At 51.1% G+C, this 22,671-nt stretch overlaps 5 protein-coding genes across 5 annotated transcripts, besides 19 other annotated features; 3 read left to right on the top strand and 2 right to left on the bottom strand.

Annotated features, from left to right (window-relative positions):
* Nucleotides 1-135: 135 nt before the first annotated feature.
* rat1 (5'->3' exoribonculease Dhp1) lies at nt 136-3,570 on the top strand (the record flags this gene model as incomplete). Its single annotated transcript, XM_001268882.1, has 6 exons — nt 136-442; nt 504-781; nt 840-965; nt 1,022-2,817; nt 2,882-3,144; nt 3,209-3,570. The coding sequence occupies 6 exons, from the start codon at nt 136-138 to the stop codon at nt 3,568-3,570; spliced, it is 3,132 nt and encodes a 1,043-aa protein (XP_001268883.1).
* Nucleotides 3,398-3,424: a microsatellite.
* Nucleotides 3,399-3,424: a microsatellite.
* Nucleotides 3,459-3,490: a microsatellite.
* Nucleotides 3,460-3,490: a microsatellite.
* Nucleotides 3,571-4,342: 772 nt separating the features above from the next.
* On the top strand, nt 4,343-9,156 carry ACLA_021700 (pentafunctional protein ARO1; the record flags this gene model as incomplete). Its single annotated transcript, XM_001268881.1, has 2 exons — nt 4,343-9,016; nt 9,067-9,156. The coding sequence occupies 2 exons, from the start codon at nt 4,343-4,345 to the stop codon at nt 9,154-9,156; spliced, it is 4,764 nt and encodes a 1,587-aa protein (XP_001268882.1).
* Nucleotides 9,157-9,894: 738 nt separating this feature from the next.
* Nucleotides 9,895-9,915: a microsatellite.
* Nucleotides 9,916-10,101: 186 nt separating this feature from the next.
* Nucleotides 10,102-10,131: a microsatellite.
* Nucleotides 10,103-10,131: a microsatellite.
* Nucleotides 10,132-10,470: 339 nt separating this feature from the next.
* Nucleotides 10,471-10,496: a microsatellite.
* Nucleotides 10,497-10,759: 263 nt separating this feature from the next.
* Nucleotides 10,760-10,790: a microsatellite.
* A 560-nt stretch (nt 10,791-11,350) lies between these two features.
* Nucleotides 11,351-11,392: a microsatellite.
* An 801-nt stretch (nt 11,393-12,193) lies between these two features.
* Nucleotides 12,194-13,250, bottom strand: ACLA_021690 (uncharacterized protein; the record flags this gene model as incomplete). The annotated part of the gene is made up of 2 exons (XM_001268880.1): nt 12,194-12,406; nt 13,200-13,250. 2 exons carry the CDS (start codon nt 13,248-13,250, stop codon nt 12,194-12,196), a joined length of 264 nt encoding a protein of 87 aa, XP_001268881.1.
* Nucleotides 12,660-12,686: a microsatellite.
* Nucleotides 12,661-12,686: a microsatellite.
* A 250-nt stretch (nt 13,251-13,500) lies between the features above and the next one.
* Nucleotides 13,501-13,529: a microsatellite.
* Nucleotides 13,502-13,529: a microsatellite.
* A 1,807-nt stretch (nt 13,530-15,336) lies between these two features.
* Nucleotides 15,337-15,361: a microsatellite.
* A 288-nt stretch (nt 15,362-15,649) lies between these two features.
* Nucleotides 15,650-15,688: a microsatellite.
* A 475-nt stretch (nt 15,689-16,163) lies between these two features.
* On the top strand, nt 16,164-18,407 carry ACLA_021680 (stress-regulated transcription factor RPN4; the record flags this gene model as incomplete). Its single annotated transcript, XM_001268879.1, has 1 exon — nt 16,164-18,407. One exon carries the CDS (start codon nt 16,164-16,166, stop codon nt 18,405-18,407), a length of 2,244 nt encoding a protein of 747 aa, XP_001268880.1.
* A 1,235-nt stretch (nt 18,408-19,642) lies between these two features.
* Nucleotides 19,643-19,669: a microsatellite.
* Nucleotides 19,670-19,817: 148 nt separating this feature from the next.
* Nucleotides 19,818-19,847: a microsatellite.
* Nucleotides 19,848-20,334: 487 nt separating this feature from the next.
* Nucleotides 20,335-22,235, bottom strand: ACLA_021670 (putative cell wall anchored protein; the record flags this gene model as incomplete). The annotated part of the gene is made up of 4 exons (XM_001268878.1): nt 20,335-20,746; nt 20,811-21,280; nt 21,339-21,958; nt 22,019-22,235. The coding sequence occupies 4 exons, from the start codon at nt 22,233-22,235 to the stop codon at nt 20,335-20,337; spliced, it is 1,719 nt and encodes a 572-aa protein (XP_001268879.1).
* Nucleotides 22,236-22,544: 309 nt separating this feature from the next.
* Nucleotides 22,545-22,572: a microsatellite.
* Between the last annotated feature and the right edge of the window lie 99 nt (nt 22,573-22,671).

Here is a 22,671-nt window from a genome sequence, read left to right as displayed (position 1 = left end):
GCCAGCGATAGGAAGGCTGCTTAGGAGCTATTGTTTGCGAAAGCCGATGGAGCAAATCAACAACTCGTGAATCTCGACTTTTTCTCCGTTTCTGCTACCTCGAGTCTGTAATATATATCCTTCGCTGTCGCCATCATGGGTGTCCCAGCCTTGTTCCGTTGGCTGTCCAACAAATACCCCAAGATCATTTCCTCGGTCATCGAAGAGCTGCCTTACGAAGTCAACGGCGAAGAAATTCCCGTTGACACTACTAAACCGAATCCCAATGGAGAGGAGATGGATAACCTCTATCTCGACATGAATGGTATCGTCCATCCATGTACCCATCCTGAGGGCAAGCCTCCGCCGGCGAACGAGCAAGAGATGATGGTGGAAATCTTCAAGTACACCGACCGTGTGGTGAACATGGTCCGGCCCAGAAAGGTCCTTATGATTGCCGTCGGTATGTAACTCAATTCAGGCCACCGCTTCGTGATTCACGCTAATTGATGATTCCTTAATAGATGGTGTTGCGCCACGAGCGAAGATGAACCAGCAACGAGCACGTCGATTTCGTTCGGCCCAGGAGGCGAGAGAGGCGGATGAGAAGAAGGAAGAATTTCGCAAGATGCTTGCGAAACAGAATGGCAACAAAGCCGACCAAGAACTGCACGAAGAGGTCATCCAGAAGACGTGGGATAGCAACGTGATCACACCTGGCACGCCTTTTATGGACATCCTTGCTGCATCCTTGCGCTACTGGATTGCTTACAAGCTGAATACTGATCCGGCTTGGGAGAAGGTATGATATATTTACAAGGACTCCTGCTATACTCCTGAGCTCATACTAATGGCCTTAGCTCAAAATCATCATTTCCGATGCGACTGTCCCTGGAGAGGGTGAGCACAAGATCATGGAGTTTGTTCGTTCGCAGAGGGCGGCACCGGAGCACGACCCGAACACTCGCCATGTTATCTATGGATTGGTGGGTTATACTACTCACAAACCCCACTGAGACACTGCTGATCATCTATTTTGTAGGATGCCGATTTGATCATGTTGGGTCTTGCTACCCATGAGCCTCATTTCCGAGTGCTGCGTGAAGATGTCTTTTTCCAGGAATCGCGGCCACGAACTTGCAATTTGTGCGGTCAGCCAGGTCACAAGGCAGAGGAATGCAGGGGTCAGGCAAAAGAAAAGAATGGGGAGTTTGATGAAAAGCAGAAAGGTTCCTCACTCAAACCATTCATCTGGCTCCATGTGTCTGTCCTCAGAGAATATCTTGCTGCCGAGCTGTATGTGCCGCAACAGCCGTTTCCCTTCGATCTCGAACGGGCTCTGGATGATTGGGTTTTCATGTGTTTCTTTGTAGGAAACGATTTCCTGCCTCACTTGCCGTCATTAGACATCCGTGAGAATGGTATAGATACTCTGATTGCAATTTGGCGTGATAATATTCCTGTCATGGGCGGATACCTGACAGAGGACGGACATGTCGATCTGAAGCGGGCTCAGCTCATTCTACAAGGACTCGCGAAGCAAGAAGATGCTATCTTTCGGCGTCGTAGACAAGCAGAGGAAAGGAAACTCGCCAATGAGAAACGACGCAAACAAGAAGCAAAGGCCCGCGAGGAAGACCGAGCGAGCAAGCGCAGAAGAAGCTCGCCCAATTACGATGCTTTGGAGTCAACCAGTGGCCAGCGTTCCCGCGGAGGCGGAGATCTGGCACCACCGACTCCAGTGGAACTGATTACCCCCGGTCGAGGAGTGCTGTCGCGGGAGACCAGAGAATTGACACACAGCATGGTTGTGAATCGCAGCGCGGTCTACAAGGCAAACATGGCCAACAAGAGTGCAGCTGCTGTTCTCAAGAGCAAGCTGATGAAAGGCTCCCAGGATGATGAAAATGCGGGAGCGGATGCTGAAGAGCCCGACTCGAACAACGGTGAACCGGCACAGGAGTCGCAGGACCCGGCAGAGCAGACTTCGCCGTCGGTTCTGGGCAAGAGAAATGTCGAAGTCGTGGAAGAGGAGAGTGCTGATGCAGGAACGCCAGTTGTGCCCGCGGCTGCCAAGGAGGACGAGCTTCCTCCTGACACGGTTCGCCTGTGGGAGGAAGGATATGCCGATCGGTATTATGCGCAAAAGTTCGGCGTTGGCCCTGAAGATAAGGAATTCCGCCACAAAGTTGCCAGGGCGTATGCCGAGGGATTAGCGTGGGTGTTGCTGTACTATTTCCAGGGATGCCCGTCCTGGACTTGGTACTTTCCTTACCACTATGCGCCCTTTGCCGCTGACTTCGTGGACATTGGCGATATGGAGATCTCCTTTGACAAGGGTATCCCATTCAGACCATTCGAGCAGCTGATGGGTGTTCTTCCAGCCTCATCCAACCACGCCATTCCTGAAGTCTTCCACGACCTGATGAGCAACCCGAGCAGCGAGATTATCGACTTCTACCCAGAAGATTTCGCTGTGGACCTGAACGGCAAGAAGTTTGCTTGGCAGGGTGTCATTTTGCTGCCGTTCATTGATGAGCGGCGGTTACTTGCCGCCATGGAAAAGAAATATCCTCTACTTAGTGAGGATGAAAAGCTCCGTAACAGCGTGGGCCGAGACGTGCTGTTGATATCCGAAGCTCATCCATTGTATCAGGATTTGGTCGGCAATTTCTATTCGAAGAAGCAGGATGCCTCCAAGTACAAGCTGAACATGCGCATTAGCGACGGCTTGGCCGGCAGGGTCGAGCGTAATGATGCATACATCCCCCATAGCTCGCTGGTATCATCACTCGAGGAGTATGGCATGCCGAGCTTGGATGATGACCGCTCATTGATGTAAGTTCCATTTTCTTTTCTACATTTTTCGAGTTTCCTTGATATCACTAACCTTCTCTTCTAGCGTGAATTACGAGATCCCCAAATCCTCCCACGTCCACAAATCCATGCTTCTTCGAGGAGTCAAGTTCGGTCCTCCTGCACTGGATAATGCAGATATTCAAGCCGTCAAGCATAGGGCTCAACATTCAGGAAGATCATATGGCGGCGCGCCCTTCCGCGGTGGCAATCGGGGCGGACGTATCAACTATGCAAGCGATCGGCCTAATCCGTTCGCTGCGCACCTCGACCCCAGCTTCATGCAAGGTGCCCCTGGCAATGCAGGTGGTAATGGTCCTATGATGCCCTCAGGATGGGCTCCGCCAGTTCCTGGATCGGGTGGATACTCCAGAGGTCCTCCTCCCCCTCCTCGTGGAGGAATGTCAGGCTCCCATCATCGTCCTCCTTATGGGCAAGGACCCGACCAGTATCAGGGAAGCTATGGACAGAACGATTACCGTGGTCATGGTCAGCAAGGGCACTATAATCAGTCCTCGTACTCCAATCACTCCAACCAGTATAATGGCGGATCGTCAGGCCATGGTGGTGGTGGTGGTGGTGGTGGTGGAGGATACAGAGGCGGCGGCAGAGGGTATTCTCGTGGAGGAGGAGGAGGAGGAGGAGGAGGAGGAGGTTATCGCAACCAGCGACAATATAACCAGGACAACTACTCTTCTAGAAATTCGGGCGGGTATGGACGTTACTGAGCATTAATCCGGTGACGCCGGATTACTGTGCCCATCGGTGACCGCGGATATGACTACTTCCACTATTGTTACAACAAACGGAGTTCAGCTGGTTGGGGGAAAGGAACAAGTCTTGGGTTCGGCAGACCGTATACATTTAGAGATTATCTGGAAATCTGACATTTTTGGTGTGACTATCCTTCTCTATCCATGTAACTTATAAATTTCGAGAACACTGCATGATTCCTCAGAGTTCGAGCATTATTATCCGTGGCTAAAGTACACCGAAGCCTCTAAGGTACTCTTGAATAAGGCCTTGTATTACCGCCGCGACATCGGAGCGGGACACGGTGAGTCAGGTCAGGCTTGGGGATTTCCGTCGCTGGGTGGGAAAAAAAAAGAATCGTCTGCTCTAACTCCACGATACTATCATTTCCTTCTTAATTGACCCTCTTTTTTGGTTCTCTTGCGAATTAATTGAATCATACTGGTCCAATTACTCAGCGTCCCTGCTGCTTCGCTTTTTGTCCAGCGGCTCTCCAGGTACAGTCCTGATTGTTCTCCCCCGCGCCATATTTCTCCGATTCCGTGATTCTTTGCTTCTTTACTCACTTTCAGCTCCTCCGTCACTCTCTAGTATTTGGAATTAGTGGCATTGAGCGAATCTCAGGGCGGCTTGCAAACTGGCCACAGTATGCAATAAAAGAAGAAAAGGTCGAATTTCCCTCGCAATTTGAACCGCATTCGCAATTGTCATCCTTTCCTCTACAAACCCCCTCCCCCCCCGCTTTCCTCTGACGATGATCGAACCTACGAAAATCAGCATTCTGGGTCAGGAGAGTATAGTCGCTGATTTCGGGCTTTGGCGCAACTATGTCGCTAAAGACCTGATCAGCGGCTGTCCTTCGACAACCTACGTCCTGATCACCGACACAAACATCGGGTCGATCTACACACCTAGCTTCCAGAAGTCCTTCGAAGAGGCTGCCGCCGCGGTCACCCCTTCGCCCCGCTTGTTGACCTACTATGCTCCCCCTGGAGAGGTCTCGAAGTCGAGACAGACCAAGGCGGATATTGAGGACTGGATGTTGAGTCAGAGCCCGCCATGTGGTCGAGATACAGTGATCATTGCTCTCGGTGGAGGTGTCATTGGAGACCTGACGGGATTCGTTGCAGCGACCTACATGCGCGGCGTTCGCTTCGTGCAAGTGCCCACGACGCTTCTGGCTATGGTGGACTCTTCGATTGGTGGAAAGACGGCCATCGACACTCCTTTGGGCAAGAACTTGATTGGCGCAATCTGGCAGCCAGCGAGGATCTATATCGATTTGGAGTTCCTGGAGACTCTCCCCGTGAGGGAGTTTATCAACGGTATGGCCGAGGTGATCAAGACGGCAGCCATCTCCAGCGAAGAGGAATTCACCGCCCTCGAGGACAACGCGGAGACGATTCTGGCCGCTGTTCGCCGTGAGGTCAAGCCTGGTCAGCGGCGATTTGATGGTATTGAGCAAATTCTGAAGGCGAGAATCCTCGCATCGGCGCGCCACAAGGCCTTCGTTGTCTCGGAGGATGAGCGTGAAGGAGGTCTTCGTAATCTCCTGAACTGGGGTCATTCGATCGGCCATGCCATCGAAGCTATCTTGACTCCCCAGATCCTCCACGGAGAGTGCGTTGCAATCGGTATGGTCAAGGAAGCCGAATTGGCGCGTCACCTTGGTGTCTTAAAGGGCGTGGCCGTAGCTCGAATTGTCAAGTGTATTGCCGCTTATGGACTGCCGACCTCCCTCAAGGACGCTCGGATTCGCAAGCTGACCGCCGGCAAGCACTGCTCTGTCGACCAGCTCCTCTTCAATATGGCACTGGACAAGAAGAACGACGGCCCCAAGAAGAAGGTCGTCCTTCTCTCGGCTATCGGTCGCACTTATGAACCTCGCGCCAGTGTCGTGGCAAATGAAGATATTGGGGTGGTCCTTGCTCCCAGTATTGAAGTGTTCCCCGGCGTCTCGCCGAAGTCAACCGTCATCTGTGCGCCCCCGGGTTCCAAGAGTATCTCCAACCGTGCTCTGGTTCTCGCCGCTCTCGGTTCAGGTACTTGCCGCATCAAGAACTTGTTGCACTCTGACGATACCGAGGTCATGCTGAACGCCTTGGAGCGTATCGGCGCCGCTACCTTTTCCTGGGAAGAGGAAGGGGAAGTCCTCGTTGTGAATGGCAAGGGAGGAGCTCTTCAGGCCCATCCCTCAGAGCTGTATCTGGGCAATGCTGGTACCGCCTCGCGTTTCTTGACCACCGTTGCAACGCTTGCCACTCCCAGCAATGTCGACTTCAGCATTCTCACTGGCAACAACCGCATGAAGCAAAGACCTATCGGTGATTTAGTGGAAGCTTTGATCGCCAACGGTGCGCAGGTTGAATATATGGAGAGCAAAGGCAGTCTGCCCCTCAAAATCGCCGCTTCGGGTGGCTTCACTGGTGGTCAGATCAACCTCGCAGCCAAGGTGTCCTCTCAATATGTATCATCGTTGCTCATGTGCGCTCCCTACGCTAAGGAGCCCGTGACGTTGAAGCTCGTGGGCGGCAAGCCCATCTCGCAGCCCTACATCGACATGACCACGGCCATGATGAGATCCTTTGGCATTGACGTGCAAAAGTCTACGACTGAGGAGCACACCTACCACATCCCCCAAGGACGCTACACAAACCCTGCGGAGTATGTTGTGGAGAGCGACGCCAGCTCTGCCACCTATCCTTTGGCAATTGCGGCCGTCACCGGTACTACCTGTACCGTCCCGAACATTGGTTCCAAGTCGCTCCAAGGCGATGCACGCTTCGCCGTTGATGTTCTGAGGCCCATGGGCTGCACTGTGGAACAAACCGACACGTCGACCACCGTCACCGGGCCTGCAGACGGAGTCTTGCGGCCCTTGCCCAATGTGGATATGGAACCCATGACTGATGCGTTCCTGGGCGCGTCGGTTCTTGCGGCTATTGCTCGGGGCGAGGGTTCGAACCATACTACTCGCATTTACGGCATTGCCAACCAGCGTGTCAAGGAATGCAACCGGATCAAGGCTATGCATGACGAGCTTGCCAAATTTGGTGTTGTTTGTCGCGAACACGAGGATGGCCTCGAAATCGACGGCATCGATCGCGCAAACCTCCGACAGCCGGCTGGCGGTGTGTTCTGCTACGACGATCACCGTGTTGCCTTCAGCTTCAGCGTCCTCTCGCTCGTGGCGCCTAAGCCTACCCTGATTCTGGAGAAGGAGTGTGTGGGTAAGACATGGCCCGGCTGGTGGGATACCCTACGTCTGAAGTTCGCCGTCAAGCTCGAGGGCAGAGAGCTGAAAGAGGCCGAGTCTCCAGTACTCACCAGTGCTGAAAAGGCTAGCGCCTCGGTTTTCATCATTGGAATGCGTGGTGCCGGCAAGACCACCAGCGGCCATTGGGTTGCCTCTACCCTCAACCGCCCTTTCATTGACCTCGACGACGAGCTCGAACGCATCGAGGGCATGACCATTCCGGACATTATCAAGGAGCGCGGCTGGCAGGGATTCAGAGATGCCGAGCTTAGTCTCCTCCAGCGAACAATGAAGGAGCGACCCACCGGTCATGTCTTCGCATGCGGTGGTGGTGTTGTGGAGGTTCCTGAGGCCAGAAAGTTGCTCATCAACTGGCATAAGTCGAAGGGCAATGTGCTCCTCATCATGCGTGATATCAAGCAGGTGATGGATTTCTTGAACATCGACAAGACCCGCCCGGCCTACGTGGAGGACATGATGGGTGTGTGGCTGCGCCGCAAGCCCTGGTTCCAGGAGTGCAGCAACATCCAGTACTATAGCCAGCACGCGAGCTCGGGACTTACACGGGCCTCGGAAGACTTTGCGCGCTTCGTTAAGATTGTCACTGGACAAGTGGACAGTCTCGGCGCCATCAAGAAGAAGCAGCATTCATTCTTTGTGTCTCTGACACTACCTGATTTGCGTCCTGCGGGTGATATTCTGGAGCAAGCATGTGTGGGCTCGGATGCTGTGGAACTCCGTGTCGACCTGCTGAAGGACCCATCCTCCTCGAACGGCATCCCGTCCGTGGATTATGTTGCTGAGCAGATGTCTTTCCTCCGCAGCCACACCACTCTGCCGCTGATCTTCACCATCCGGACCAAGAGCCAGGGAGGTTTCTTCCCCGATGAGGCTCATGAGGAAGCAATGCAACTGTACCAGCTTGCCTTCCGGTCCGGGTGCGAATTTGTGGATCTTGAGATCGCTTTCCCCGATGAGTTGCTGCGCACCGTGAGCGAGATGAAGGGCTACTCCAAGATCATCGCCTCGCACCACGACCCCAAGGGCGAGCTCTCATGGGCGAATATGTCCTGGATGAAGTACTACAACCGGGCGCTCGAGTACGGCGACGTGATCAAGCTGGTGGGCGTGGCCACAAAGCTTGACGACAATACCGCGCTCCGCAAATTCAAGAGCTGGGCCGAAGAAGCACACGACGTGCCTCTGATTGCGATCAACATGGGCGACAACGGGCAGCTGAGCCGCATTTTGAACGGTTTCATGACGCCGGTGTCGCATCCCGCTCTTCCGTTCAAGGCTGCGCCTGGCCAGCTCTCCGCGACCGAGATCTGCAAGGGTCTGTCGCTGATGGGCCAGATCAAGAAGAAGCGGTTCGCGCTGTTCGGCACTCCCATCTCCGAGTCCCGCTCGCCAGCCCTTCACAACTCTCTTTTTGCCGAGCTGGGTCTGCCTCATGAGTACACCCGTCTTGAGACTGCCAACGCGGAGGACGTCAAGGAGTTTATCCGCGCTCCTGATTTTGGCGGAGCGTCCGTTACGATCCCCCTGAAGCTGGACATCATGCCGCTTCTCGACGAGATCGCCCCGGAGGCCGAGATCATCGGCGCCGTCAACACGATTGTCCCTGTTTCCGACGGAGAGGGCAAGCCGCAACGGCTGGTCGGCCACAACACCGACTGGCAGGGGATGGTCCAGTGCCTCCGCAATGCCGGCGCGTACGGATCCAACGGCGATGCCAGCGCTCTCGTTGTGGGCGGCGGCGGCACCTGCCGGGCGGGGATCTACGCTCTGCACCAGATGGGATACTCGCCCATCTACATCGTGGGCCGCAACCTCGGCAAGCTGCAGGCCATGGCGTCGACGTTCCCGAGCAGCTACAACATCCGCATCCTCGAGGGCAATGAGACGCTGGAGCACGTCCCGCACGTCGCGATTGGCACGATCCCCGGAGACCAACCGATCGATCCCGGGATGCGCGAGATCCTGTGCCACATGTTTGCGCGGGCGGAGGAGGCGGACGCGGACGCCGTGCGGTCGATCGAGGGCTCGCCTCGCGTGCTGCTGGAGATGGCGTACAAGCCGCCCGTAACGGCGCTGATGCAGCTGGCGACGGATGCGGGGTGGACCACGATTCCCGGATTGGAGGTACTAGTTGGGCAGGGATTCTACCAGGTGAGCCGATCGCTCTTTTGTAAATGTAATCTTTTCGTTGCTGACGATAGGGGGGGATTACACAGTTCCAACACTGGACGGGCATTCGGCCTCTCTATGAACATGCGCGGGACGCTGTCCTGGGCACCAAGGCCGACTAAAGGATGATGGAAAAGTGTTTATTGTAACTACATGAGTCGACTTTATTGGGGGTATAATACGAACGGACTAAGTGTTCCATTTCGGGGGTTTCCAGTTGGATGGTAATGATCAATGTTTGCTTTATTCCGCTTGATCTTCGCATCATTCTCTTTCGGGTTCGAGTTGAGAGCTGTGAGAGTCGGTAGAGGAGAGGCCATCATTGTTATCACGATTCTACACCATAGTTCACTCCATTTTATTCGTAAACCGAGTACTTCATCGACTCAACCTCTCGATACCATCCTAATAATAGAAACAACGCGCAACCGTTGCGCTGTGGTCAGTCAAGTTGTGAGACACAAAGCACAAAATCCAGAGTCGGATCACACAATCCCAAATCAATCGGAGTCAGAGTCAGGAATCAAGATCTTGCAAAGTAAACTACCGACAGACAGACAGACTAGGCTCGATTGAAATTCCTCCGATGAAAGGAAAAAAAAGAAAAAAATCTGCAACTCCGGAGTGTCTATCTAGTCAGTCTGGATCGTCTAGATCGATAGATAATAATATAATAATAATACTTGCATGGTCAATTCATCAATTCCATCTGGGATCTCGACTCTTGTCGAACAGGCCTCGACTCGCATGGACCCGGTCGGATCGACTTCGCTTATGGCAGTGCTGGATCCAGAACGTCGATTTTGAATGCTTTTTCGACTGTAGAGTATAGGCAGATTTTACAGAACTGTGGGGAGAAGTAACTAACTAACTAACTAACTGTCTGACTTGCGTGGTTTGTATCAAATACTCCATAATCTGGTCTATACAGTATACTCCGCAGGGTATTTGAAAGGATCTCTCTGTCTATCAGTCGATGCGGACATGTGACCTCACCCCGGGTCGGTGTCACGCGACCGTGGATGACTGTTGCGGAGCCGAGAGTGGTGTTGTCCAATTCTTCTTCCAGAGAGAGAGAGAGAGAGAGAGAGAGAGAGTATCATGATAATGTTAATGATAATAATATGATATGATATGATTAGGATTAGGATTAGAAGTAAAATACAGCCATATCAAATATCATGATATGATCCGGTTCTATAAAGGATGAGTCAAGCGGTCGGGTTGCAGTGCTCCAGAGTACTAGAGACTAAGAGTATACGTAGGATACGTAGTATATAGCCCCGTCCACGGAGTCCTGGAGTCCTATCCTAGGTCTACATAGTAGTCTCTACTCTCTACAGATAAGAGAATCTTGGTTGTTAAGAAACTGGATCAGACTACTGACGACTCGTGGTGATTCGTATCGTCGTATCTGTCTCTGATTGCTAAATCCTTATCAATTATCAATTATCAATTATCATGAGATCGGAGGGTGAACCGTGGTGTAGTGTGTACCGTATGTGCCGCCTTTCCGAGCAGGATCTGCCGGGCCGATGGGTCCCAAGTCCCAACCCAGCCTGTTTTTGACTTTGATACTTTCCTATCTTATGTACGGAATCCGGAGTTGGTGCGTTAAGGCTGTCGGTAATGGTATATTGATAATCGATGATCGATAATCGATAACAGCTCGCATTCGTATCGCTTAACATCTACGTATCCGTATACTCCATATCGATATCGATATAGACATAGACATAGACATAGACATAGACATTGTACTCGGAGAGATATCAGTCCCAACCCATACAGATCCTTAATATTATTGATTATGCAATGCGTATGTACTATAGAGTACTCTTCGTATCTTACTCGAGTATAGTTATAGTTTGATTAAAAACTCTTCACCGAGATGGATGACGACCGTTCGAAGTTCGCTGTACGCAACCCTCGGCACAATCCCAACCATGAACCAACCATCCACACCGACCACAAGCCATGGAAGGAAAAAATTTTTCTTCCTAGCGTCTTCTTCACTCCTGCAACCTGCATGCTGCAAGAAAAAATCAAAAAGAAAGGGGGGGGGGGAAAAAAGTCAGGGACAAGAACCTCCGGCCAGCATCAACCAACCCAACAGGATTCGACGCACTGACAGCGCTAATGCATGGCCAAATTTAGACGGGCTTCTAGAAGGATAATGGAAGAGTTTTCTCTCTCTCTTTCTAACGGGGGGGCCGAGCTTGGCGCTTGGCTTTGCTGGTAAGTGGTAAGCATACTGTCATTATCAATACCAATGGTTTTTTTTTTTTTTTCGCATCGGTATTCCGGGATCGCAAATTTTTTCTCTTTTTCTTTTTCGTTTTTTTTTTTTTTTTTTTTACTCTTTGCGTACTCCGTATTACCAATCCATCTTTCCCCCCACCACCCCCTTCTTTGATCCACCACATGACTGGCTCCCAATCCCAATTTTGACCCACTCTTACCACTAGGTAGGTCTTTTTTCCCTTAGTCTCTTTTTTTATGCTTTTGTTTCTAAAAATCTACCGAGGAAATGGAGATCGGTCCAACGCTGACGGATGTGGCTGTGCTCAGACTGTTTTGGCTGTCTGCGAATCAGACAGGAGGGGAAAACAATGCAGCTGGGACTCTGCAGAGTGCAGACCTTCCCAGGAAGGAAGAGTGTGGGAGGAACTACCGAACAAAGAAACATTCTGTTCAGCCGTTGCATTATGCAGCTCTGCAATCTAGGATTACTGGACATGTGGCTTTTAAAGTGCTGACTGTTCGGGTAAATCGAGGTGATCTGGGTTACAAAAAGTGAAATTCTTTGGGTATTGCATACTCTGTAGATGTACTACTATGTAGTACCCCTTCTGCCAAAGTAAGCTGTGGGAGATGGGGGAGTACTCAACGTACTCCAAGGATAGGACAATAAAATCTCCAACGTAAAGCAACCTAGCCAGACCTACAGATGTGAGTCACTCGCTGTCAGAGAAGAAATATCGCTTGTGAATAATCGTAAGCAAGATCAACGACAATCACATGGCAATCTCCCCCGGATTTCTTCTCCTACCTAAATTAATCCTCGCGGAATGGAAGATCAAGATCCAAAATTGCAAAAGTACACCAGCGGGCTGCGGGCCAGCTGATGAATCGAACTCCATTCATGGTACGCCTGGCCTACCAATAGAACCCCGAATACCGGGGGAAGCCTTGCACGTTCTGAAATCCCGAGTCTATGATCCCCACTATCGCTACCACATTGCGAGCAACCAAGACCCCGCCAGGTCCAGTCTGGCTCGACAGCTGAAGCAGCCACTGCCCACTACCCACTGTTACATTGGAATCCACTGGGGCCAGGACACCGGGCTCAGAGCTAGATTCAACCTTGCACTTTTTGAGGTGTTAGTACTTAAGTAGCTGTAGCTGATCATTCGCCCCCAGACCTTAGTGCCTCTTTCGTACAGTAGGTAGGACTAGGTAGTAGGTATCCCTCCAATCTGGACAGCCAGGTTGGCTCCTCTATGTGTCGTCTCGCCCGGCTGAACGGAGGATCTGCGGCATTGCATGCGCAATTGGACACGCATACCGGCGGGGGGATAAAATAACCCCTGGACATCTTAGGGGAGCGCCGAAGGCAGCCAGATTTTTTTTTTTTTTTTTTTTTTTTTTTGGGACTTGCAGATTCGACGTACAAATACTCTGTACAGCTTCAGTTGCCAGTTGCCACCAAGTTCAGCTGTCATGGATTGAACCCCTCTCCCGGGTCTCAAGCTTGCATGGAGTGGGGATGGAGAGCTCCATAGCATGTATCTTGGACTCTTGTCAGGGAGGGGGGAGAGTTTGGCTGGCTAGTGTTGGGATACGGGGCGAGTTGGTCTTTGCGCTGATTTGGCTTTTTAGTTGAATAGAGTAGTACTTGGTGTCACTGTCCGCAGCCATGGTTTTGGGAGGCCATAGGTCAATTGGACTGCAGTAGTCGTAGCCTCGTAGCCTCGTAGGTACGATCCTAGTAGTGAATAATACTAACTAGCTTGCTGCTGCAGGTTACCCCTGGTCCTTCTACTCTCAACAGAAGTTTGTTTGCATGTGATCGAGCAGGCGAGGCTCGGCCGGGAAGGTAAACAGAGAGTCATGATTCATTGAATCAAATAGTAGAACTATCCTATTGTGGTATGACTCTTACATAGCCTTGTCTGTTGTCTGGACCCGCGATGCTGATATCGACCGAGACCATGATGCAGGTCAGATGACCTACCGTATAACGTGACTACAGAGCTGGTGCATGGAACCATGGGAATCAAGTCATGCCATTGGGGAAACAATGCATCAGCTGACTACCTAATTGAAGGAGAAGATGGTTTCTTGCTAAATTCCCCGCTTAGAAAAAAAGGAAATGGACTTTACCAGAGCACAAACCCCATGAACATCCAGCTGCAATTATTTTCGATGTGGTAAATAGTAGTTGTGTTTTTGAAAGGCTGAGCAAAAAAAAAAAAAAAAAAAAAAAAAAAAACCAGCAGCAACGATAGGTAGATACGGATTACGGAATACTCCTCGGAAAATCATGCCGCAAAGACTGCAAGGCTCTAGGCGATCCCGAACCCGGGATCGCAGCGGATGACCGGACATGCTTGGGTATCTCCGAATCTTCTCCGCTTTGCGGTCGAAGGAGTAGTCTCGACCGCATCGCTTAGATGGACAAGTTTTACAACAGCAGCAAGGGTATAACAGTTGATAATCAAGAACCAAGACCAAGACGACAGGGGTTTCAGTGACGAGTGGAATGCAGTAGTAACTGCCAGAAGAAAAAGAAACATCCTCGGGCAACTCCGTAATCAAGGACAAGTTCCATCCTCAGGCATCAATTTATAATCATGGGCAACTGCTACGAGCGTCATCCATCCAATCATTTGCGCCTCTGAGTACTAGCCACATATATGTGGCGCAGATGTGGCTTATGCATGGTGTTTGTACTTCGTACTAGTAGTTGTGCTACTCCATAGGCATACTCTCTGTTGGGTTACGAGTACAGACTACGGTAATACGGAGTATTGAAAGCCACAAAGCACTAAGAGGCAGAGTCTTTTTAACTTTTTATGAAGGGAAAATCGCTCGTAGGTTGTTTGGTCTGATTCGTCAGCTTTACACGGCCCTACCGTTTGGTGCATGTCAGGGTTCCCCCGATCGTAACGACACGAGATCGGGATCTTCAGCAAACTGCGTGGACACAAATGCATGGCTAAGCCACTGCAGCATGTGATTGGTAGCCCTAGCCTCAAGATGTCATTCATTGATTTCTCAGTGGTCAGTCAGCAGTAGTAGACACTTTTGGTGGACTGTCTTGACTCTTGAGTCTCTGTGATGGGGGGGGGTTCTGAGTTTCTCTAGTGTCACTTTAGGTATCTACATAGTACTATCTGCTTACTGCTACGATGATAATCCATTTGCCTTTCTTGCCGTTATCCCGTATCTATATAGCTACTCCGCAGTACATATGGTAGGGAACTGCGCAGATGGTCAAGGATATTCTGAGTCATCTTGTTCATCATCATTATCGATCACTTCAATCAGTCTAAGACTTCCGCCTAGAGTTGTTTGATGACAAATAAATCCAGATCACCAAATCCATATCATTGTCAAGTGCTATGTTGCTATGTACGTATGCTACACAAACGAACAAAAGAAGCATCAAGAACCTACTTGGATAATCGGCACATATTTCGGATCGTCCGAGTCGCATTTGGTGGGATTCCATGCATAACTGCTGCACTCCATACCCGGGAAGAATGTGGCTCAGTTCACTGCAAGGGGAGGAACGATAAAATGCCAGTCGTCCTCGACAGGGCGAGTGACCTGTCAGTAAAGGCCAACGCATCGATCTCTATCTACTGCATGAAGTGTGGCTTGGGTGGGTGCTCCATTCTCTCCATGGAGTCTTGTGGTGTGTAATCTGTACCAGCCTAAGGGGCCCTACTCCGGAGTAGGCTCCTACCCGAACCCCAAAAATGGTTGGTGGGGTGCTAAAAGTGGTGACTGACTGACTAGCTGGGTGGATGATTTGAGTCGGCCGGAAGGTGGAGCGTTGGATGGAAGTCCATGCAAGCGCCAAATAATCCCATCGGTCGATCGTTTTCCAATACGCCGTATTTTTTGAATGCTGGTATTTTCTATTTGTCACACTTGGTAATTCTGAGTCAAAGATCAGCTATTGTCATAACTCCGTCGGGCATACCCGTAATCAATGCCTCTCAGTCAGTTGAAGACTAACACCGACTACACACACAGTCACTAGTTACAGTCTAGCGTCGACTCACCCTAGCAAAAAAGAAAAAAAAAAAAAAAAAAGTTATTTTTCCATTTTACTTTTGTCGTACAATTAATACCTTCCACTAATCCCGTTTGGGAACACTTGATTGCATCATAAAAAGAGACCTTTGTCCCTCCCATACAATCATCATCCTGCTCCCAGTCTCCAGATATCTTGTATATCATACTAGCAATATCCTATCACTATTCGATCTCTCTCGAGTCATTGTCACATCATTATCATTCCAACTCGAACCTAACCTCCCTCACCTACCCAATATTTAACGACTATCTGGGGTTTCCTTCTTCTTCAAGTGAGTCAATGATCTATACTACACTACACTATACTATACTATCCTATCCTATCCAGCACCAAACTCCTACCACTACCACAACCACGTCTTCTACCACACTGCAGCAAACCTTCCCATAAAACTAATTCAAGAGGAAAGCTTTGCAGATAAATCCCAAGTACCAAATTTCCTCGCTCCTCAAACCTTAAAAGAAACCACTCTCTCGTTCCATCCATTGGAAACTCTGGTCTACCCGCCGCTTCCAGACTCTTCGATATCTCATCATCAATCTTCGACTCAACAGTCCCGTACCAAGCTCGTCTCGACTTTGACTTCCGCTCGAACCATTCACTCGGTCGCAATTGATCAGGAAGACTTTTATCGGATCTGAGCCCGTCGGGATTTCTTGGGGCCATTGGTGCCAACCTATTATATAACCCTCTTCTTCTACACGACCCCCCCCCCGGTGGCAAATCCTCTTGGGTTCCCTCCACTCGGTGTCCTCCATCTCATTTTGACGTGCCATCTGCTTTTACTCAGAGACCATTATGCTTATGTACCCTTCTGTACGTAAGGGTCTCATCACCGAACCGACTTCTGCACCTTTCATCAATCAGCAAGATACCGTTTGCATACAAGACGACCAATTCATTCCAGACTTCTCTCAAGAACCTTCTCTGCAGTGCTATTACCAGCAACAGCCTCGACTGCAGTCTCCCTTCCAGTACCATCCTTCGTTCGACTTTGTCTCTCCGCCCTCTTCCGCTCCCTCATCTCCTTTCTCCTCGCCCGCCTCTTCCTTCTCCCATCTTCCGGCGACGGCAGTCGCGGACTACTCACCTGTCGCCTACGACGGCAGTTCCTTTGAGGCTCCTTCGATGACACCTGTTTCCTCCTACAACCCTTCGATTCAGATCCAGCATTCTGCTTCGCCGCCCAACTCGAATCTATACCTTCAACAGTACCAGCAACCTCAATACCTCTACAGCAATCATCACCACAACGACAGCACTTCCATGTTGGCGCAACACACTGTCACAAACAACCACGGTTGGGATGGTAATCTGCAGCTGTTGAGCCCAGCTCGCATCCCCAACGGCCTCCCCCGTCACGCATATCAAGACTCGCAATTGCACACCTCGCCGGCTTCGACAAAATCGGCCCCAGGAGGGAGCGTGCAACGGTCCAACAACGGTACTCTGTCCAAGCCTCTGCCCACACCGGTGCAGACGCCTATACAGAATTCCTTCCTGGCTACTCCCTTCCAGAACTATGATCCTTCTGCACACGATGCTCGCCAGGCCGAAGCAGAAGCGGCTATGAGGCAGGCCATGATGGAGCAACAGCAACAGCAACAACATCCCCGTCAGTCAAGTGATCACTCTCTGGCTCCTTCGGTTTCTACCGTCAGCCACAACTCGCCTGTGACCCCGCAGACGAGTTTTGACGAGATCGACGATGCATCGAAGGCGATGGCTAATGGTGAGAACCGATTTCCTGATGTTGACCGGTGGATGGATGAATACTTACGTGCCGATGCGCTTTCAGACTATGGCAACCAAAATGGGAACAACCTCACCACTGGCATTCCCAAGCTCAACCGAACCATCTCTGACATCTACCAAGACGAGCTGTACAACCCTGCCATCATACCAACACCGCAGGTTCCCAAGCAGCCCTCCAACAACAACAGCCACCAGCAGCAGCAGCATCATCTCCTAAACCCTTACCGCAATGTCTTCGCCGATCGACTTCAGGCTGCCAATCAGGGCCACCTTTCTGCGCGGTCTCAGTCTCCTGCAGTCAACCTGAACCGTGATCGATCTCCCTTCCGCCAAAACTCACCTTTGGCTGCCGAATTCAGCGGTGCTGCTCTTCAGCAACCGCAGCTGGCGACCAGCGTCCCCATGACTCAAAACGTTATGAACCTGGGCCCAGTTCAAACCGAGCCTAAGACCATGTCCCCCAAGGATGCGGTTTTGGACTTCAGTGAAGCCGAAGATGCTGCGATGCCGCCACTGTTCTCCTCGAGTCAGCCTGACTTCAATCTGAGCGACGCTCTTGGGTTGCGACGAGAGAGCTCTTCGTCCTTGCGCCAGACTCAGAACTTCCCATCAATGGATTCGTTTTCCCAATACACTACGCAGACTGGCACTGTCCCTCAACAGTACCAATTTGCACCCCAGCCGCAGAATCACCGCCAGTCGCAGCAGCAACAGCAACAGCAAGCCCAGAACACTCTGTTGCATCACACGCCCGAATTCCCCGCGTCTCTTCCTCATCTGGAGTCTACGGGCAGCGATATCATCCACAATGACATGACTTCGCCGCAGTCCAACATGACACTTCTGCCAATCAAGGACGAGATTACTCGACCTAGTGATACTTCTACGGATGGTGGCACCTACACCTGCACCTACCACGGCTGCACAATGCGCTTTGAGACACCGGCCAAACTGCAGAAGCACAAGCGAGAGGCGCACCGACAGACCACCCCTGGTGGGCACCTTGTCGGCCGCGACCACTCCGCACGCAACTCGCAGGCTGGTCCCCACAAGTGCGAGCGGATCAACCCATCCACAGGAAAGCCCTGCAATTCGGTGTTTTCGCGGCCTTACGATCTTACGCGGCATGAGGATACGATCCACAATGCCCGTAAACAGAAAGTCCGCTGTCATCTGTGCAGAGAGGAGAAGACCTTCTCGCGCAATGATGCGCTAACCCGGCACATGCGGGTGGTCCACCCTGAAGTCGATTGGCCCGGCAAGCAAAGACGCAGGGGCCGGGAGTGAAGCTAACGCGGGACCAATTGCTTCACCTCTCGAATCTTCCATTGCAAGGCTTTACGAAGCGACGAATAGGAAGCGGCCCATCGGTTTCCGCATCGATTGTCTCCTTTCAATTCACTCTTCTTCATAATCATTACACACTATGACGGGGTTTAAGCCTATGATGTCAGAGGCTTGGTCCAATCGGGAAAGGACCCACCGGGGGTTCCCGATCGCCGGCGCCAGCTTCCGTATCTGGACTATTTGCCTGAGGCCACCACCGCAGCCATATGACATCACCATCTCGGGTGTCCAACTGACGTATATTTGACACCGTTGGATGATTTGCTGGTTACGTCCTGCCCATGGTTACGAAATCCATTCCATTGCATTTCATTCTATCTATCCATTTTTTCTTTGATGTTTTTATGATTTCAGCCGGCACTGATTTGATCATCTACTGCATTGCGCGGTCTTTTTTCTTTTTCCTCCTTTTTTAGTTGGGTCTGAGCACGGGGTGCCTCAAAAGAGACTTTTTGTTTGGGATGGGATCAGGGATGTATCTCGAAAATTGAGATTGACATTACAAATGGGTTTCTTCTGTTATTTTCGGCATGCGTTACGCCCTTGTACTATATGATCATTTCTGTATGATTGTCACGTTTATGATGTGCTGCATGTCTGTGATTTTATTTGCTTTGCATTGGCCTTGGGATGGCCCGGGGAGTGTACAAAGGATGCGATGGGATTTGTATAGTATGGGGGACTTGTACACTACGATCAGTGTCAATAGAGACTGTTGATATATTACATCTCTTTTTTAAATTGGTATATTCAATAATAGTTCGAAGCCTCCAAAGATCGCCATTCCTATCCAACCCCGAGTAGTACGAGAATACCCTTCCACCACTGAAAACTCCTATGACAATGACCTACATACCCACAGACATCACCACCGCCCAAAAAAACCCCCCCTCCTCAACTAGGTCAACTCAACGACGTCGTCAAAAGCCCGTCGTACATCAGATCCCATTTGCCAATAAGCCCCCATTATCCGCGATCTACACTCGCTACTGCGCTTCAGCGTCCAATGACCAGCGGGGAGAGGGTGTTCTTTGGGTCCTCTCGGCCAGGGTTCATCAGCCTGAAGAGACAACACAAGTTCAAGCTACGAGTGAATCGAGTGGTGCTTTTGGACTTTTGGGTGCGGAGACACGCTGTGGAGCTGTGTGGAGCAGTTGTTTTGGGGAGGGGGGGAGGATGGGGATGGGGATGGGGATGGGGATTGCAATTTGGAAACTGTCAACTGTGTACTTTGCGTCTTGCGGGGAATTTTGTATACTGTACTTGGTGTAAGTAAAGGGTATGGTTGTTTTTTTTTTTTTTTTTGACTGGAATTGACTTTTGATTATACGTTATTTATTACCTGTATGTGTGGATGGTGGACTGTGGACGGTGGACTGTTGGGTATCTCTATTACCTGCAGCATGGTGTTAAATTATCTGCATTGGGCTATTGTGTCTGCGTACTCTGTGGTCATTGATCGGACATGGTTGAATAGGCAGTATAGAACTGTATCATAGATATTAGATAGTGATACCCAACGAGTCAACTACAAACAGAGTAAAATGTAGGACTAAGGGCCCAAGGGGGCATTCCGTCGGTACGGATGCAAGGTAGATCATGACGCCATGGGCGGAGCATCCGCAATCCACAAGGGATCATCCACTATCGTGCTGATCGCTGGTTCCACCACCTGTGGCTGGTGAGACGTGACACTACGTAGTACGGGGGGTCGGGGCATTTATCGAATGGGGCTTTGGGCCATGGTGGTAGACTTGTAGTAATACTATTGATTGAGTTCAAACCCACGGAATATGGCTAGCATGTCAATCACGCCCAGATGGTAGGGTAGACCATGTTCTCCTGCTAAGCGTTGAAAGGAACAATATCAATGTCTGAACTGACTCTCTCTCAATGCTCGTGTGTGGCCTTCATTGGCTTCATGCAGAATCGCCTCGTCTGCTACCGTTGCCGGCAGGGCTTGCTCATGCCGGGCCATCCAGACTGCGTTGGCGAAAATGTCCGATTTCTCCTCCTCCTCGGCCGCAGCTGCCGCCGCTCGCCTCGCACGGTCTGCTTCCACTTTCCTCTGGTACATTAGATACAGTGCTGCTGTCAGCAGAGCCGCTCCCGCCACGGAACCGACGACGATACCTGCAATGGCACCGCGAGTAAGCTGCTTTTCGATCGATTCGGGTCCGTTCGCGCTGCCATTGTTTGGTAGAGGGTTGAATAAGCCAGCGACCTGTGGCATGTCGAAGCCGTCGGCAGGTGCTTTTTTGCTTGCATTTCCTTTCGGCCTAGCACATCATGTCAGTCAGTTTGCAAGGTGCGCCGCCAGAAAGCATACATGTCGCGACTTACCCGCCGCCTATAACTCGGTAGATCGCAGCAGGCACTTCATATTCAGGAGCAAGAGCGTTGTACACGCTGCCCCATGTCAATGTCGAGAGGTCGTACATCGCCACGCCCTTATACTCCCAGTCGCAGGTCGAAAGGTTGTCCGATGACGCTCCACCCACACTCACCATCTGCCTATTGGCAACTAAGTGACATGTGTGTCCGTATCGAGGGGACGTGCCCTCGTAGATTTTCGTCCATGTGAACGATGGGATGGACAGGACGTAGATCTGATCATATGTCCCGTTCATACCGGTGCCGCCATACATGTAGATATTATGGCTGGAATTGTCCTTCGCAGAGACGGAGACTATGCAAAAGTCGGACCGTCCAGCAGGTATGTCACCGGACGCTTTCTGGGTATACCAGAGGCCGTTATCGTCGCCTTCGAACACGGACGAGATATCGAAGATGTCGATTTCCTGAAAGGGCACCTGTGCAGCAGTGTTAGCACATCCCAGTCCGGGACCATCCGAGATCTGGACTACCCACATAGCTTCCCTCACTTGATGCGCTGTCATCGCTTGTAGGTTTGGTGATGCCACCAATCGCGACTAAAATGCCTTTAGGTCCAATACCCGGAATGTAGACCATGCCGCCCTTGGCTCGAGGAAAATTCGCTAGCGAGCTGGTAGATATATTGGTCGCCATCTGGCTATGCGTATCAATGACGATCAATCCGTCCAGGTAGCGCCGGAAATTATCCCAATGCTCTAGATCATTCGACGTCCCGTTGTTGATAAAGCCGTTGAGATAAAATGCCAGTCCCTGATCTTGTGCTTCGGCATATGCTCCTCCTGCAGGACGGTACTCGGTGCCCAGCGTGACATCGTACCGGTCCCAGACCTCTTGACTGGTGTTGTAAGACCACAGCGCATACTGCGACGAAGTCGGTCGCCTAAGCCCTGGGAAGCTCGTGTTCGCGTAGGAGACAGCCCCACCATACTGGTAAATGCTCTGGTCTGAAGATGCCCCCGCGTAGAGTGCGCCACGGACTACTACAGGAGGATCCGCGCCGGTTTTGGGGTTTGATTTCTTCGGGATGGCCCTGATGGAAATATTCTGCTTCCAGTCCCATGATGAAGTCATGTCGATCTCGATCAGGTTGGTGTCTAGCTTTAGTCAGCTCGTCTGCCAGTAACCCATCAAAGCGTATTGAACGGGGTACATACTGTATCCAATGATCTGAGTGCCGTTAATTGGTCCATGGTCGTTCCTCTCCACGAAGACCTCCAACCCTCCATCAATATACAACCGCCCATTTTTTACTGTGGACTGGTGTTTCAATCGCACACAGTAATTGTCGATGGGATCAATCCCAGATGCATTTGTAGCTCCGCTCACGCGGGACACAGCGAACAGAAGTATCCAGATTAGCAACGCAGGCATCTTGCCGGGCTATATTCTACCTCTGATCGTCTGGATGGTTGAGTTGCGGCATTCGGACGAGATCTGGAACGGCAAGGGCTCCGCACGCCCTCAGAAAACTGGTAGAAGCCCTCGACTTAATAAATGCATTGGGTAACGTCTATCTCCTGCGGACCGTCAGTTTGGGATCTTCCTGACCAACCCACCGGCCAGTGATTTGGGTTCCTAAACTCACCTGTATGGTGTACGAATCCTTTTTTCACAGACACAAATCAACGATTCCACAACCCCATCAATTCGAGGGGAGGCGGTCCGGAATGACAGACGTCGACACAAGGTGACACAAGGTGACACAAGGCCTTGCAGGTAACTATTTGAAACTAGGTTCTGTTATGGCAAGTCTTTCTGTTAAAGGGTCGTCGCGTGCTTGGTGCAGACGGGCAATTTGGGATCAAAT

Source organism: Aspergillus clavatus, genomic scaffold (genome assembly GCF_000002715.2).
Source record: "Aspergillus clavatus NRRL 1 1099423829805 genomic scaffold, whole genome shotgun sequence".
Taxonomy (NCBI): Eukaryota; Fungi; Ascomycota; class Eurotiomycetes; order Eurotiales; family Aspergillaceae; genus Aspergillus; species Aspergillus clavatus.
The sequence above is the reverse complement of the archived record's forward strand: the minus strand, read 5'-3'. Positions and strand labels throughout refer to the sequence as shown.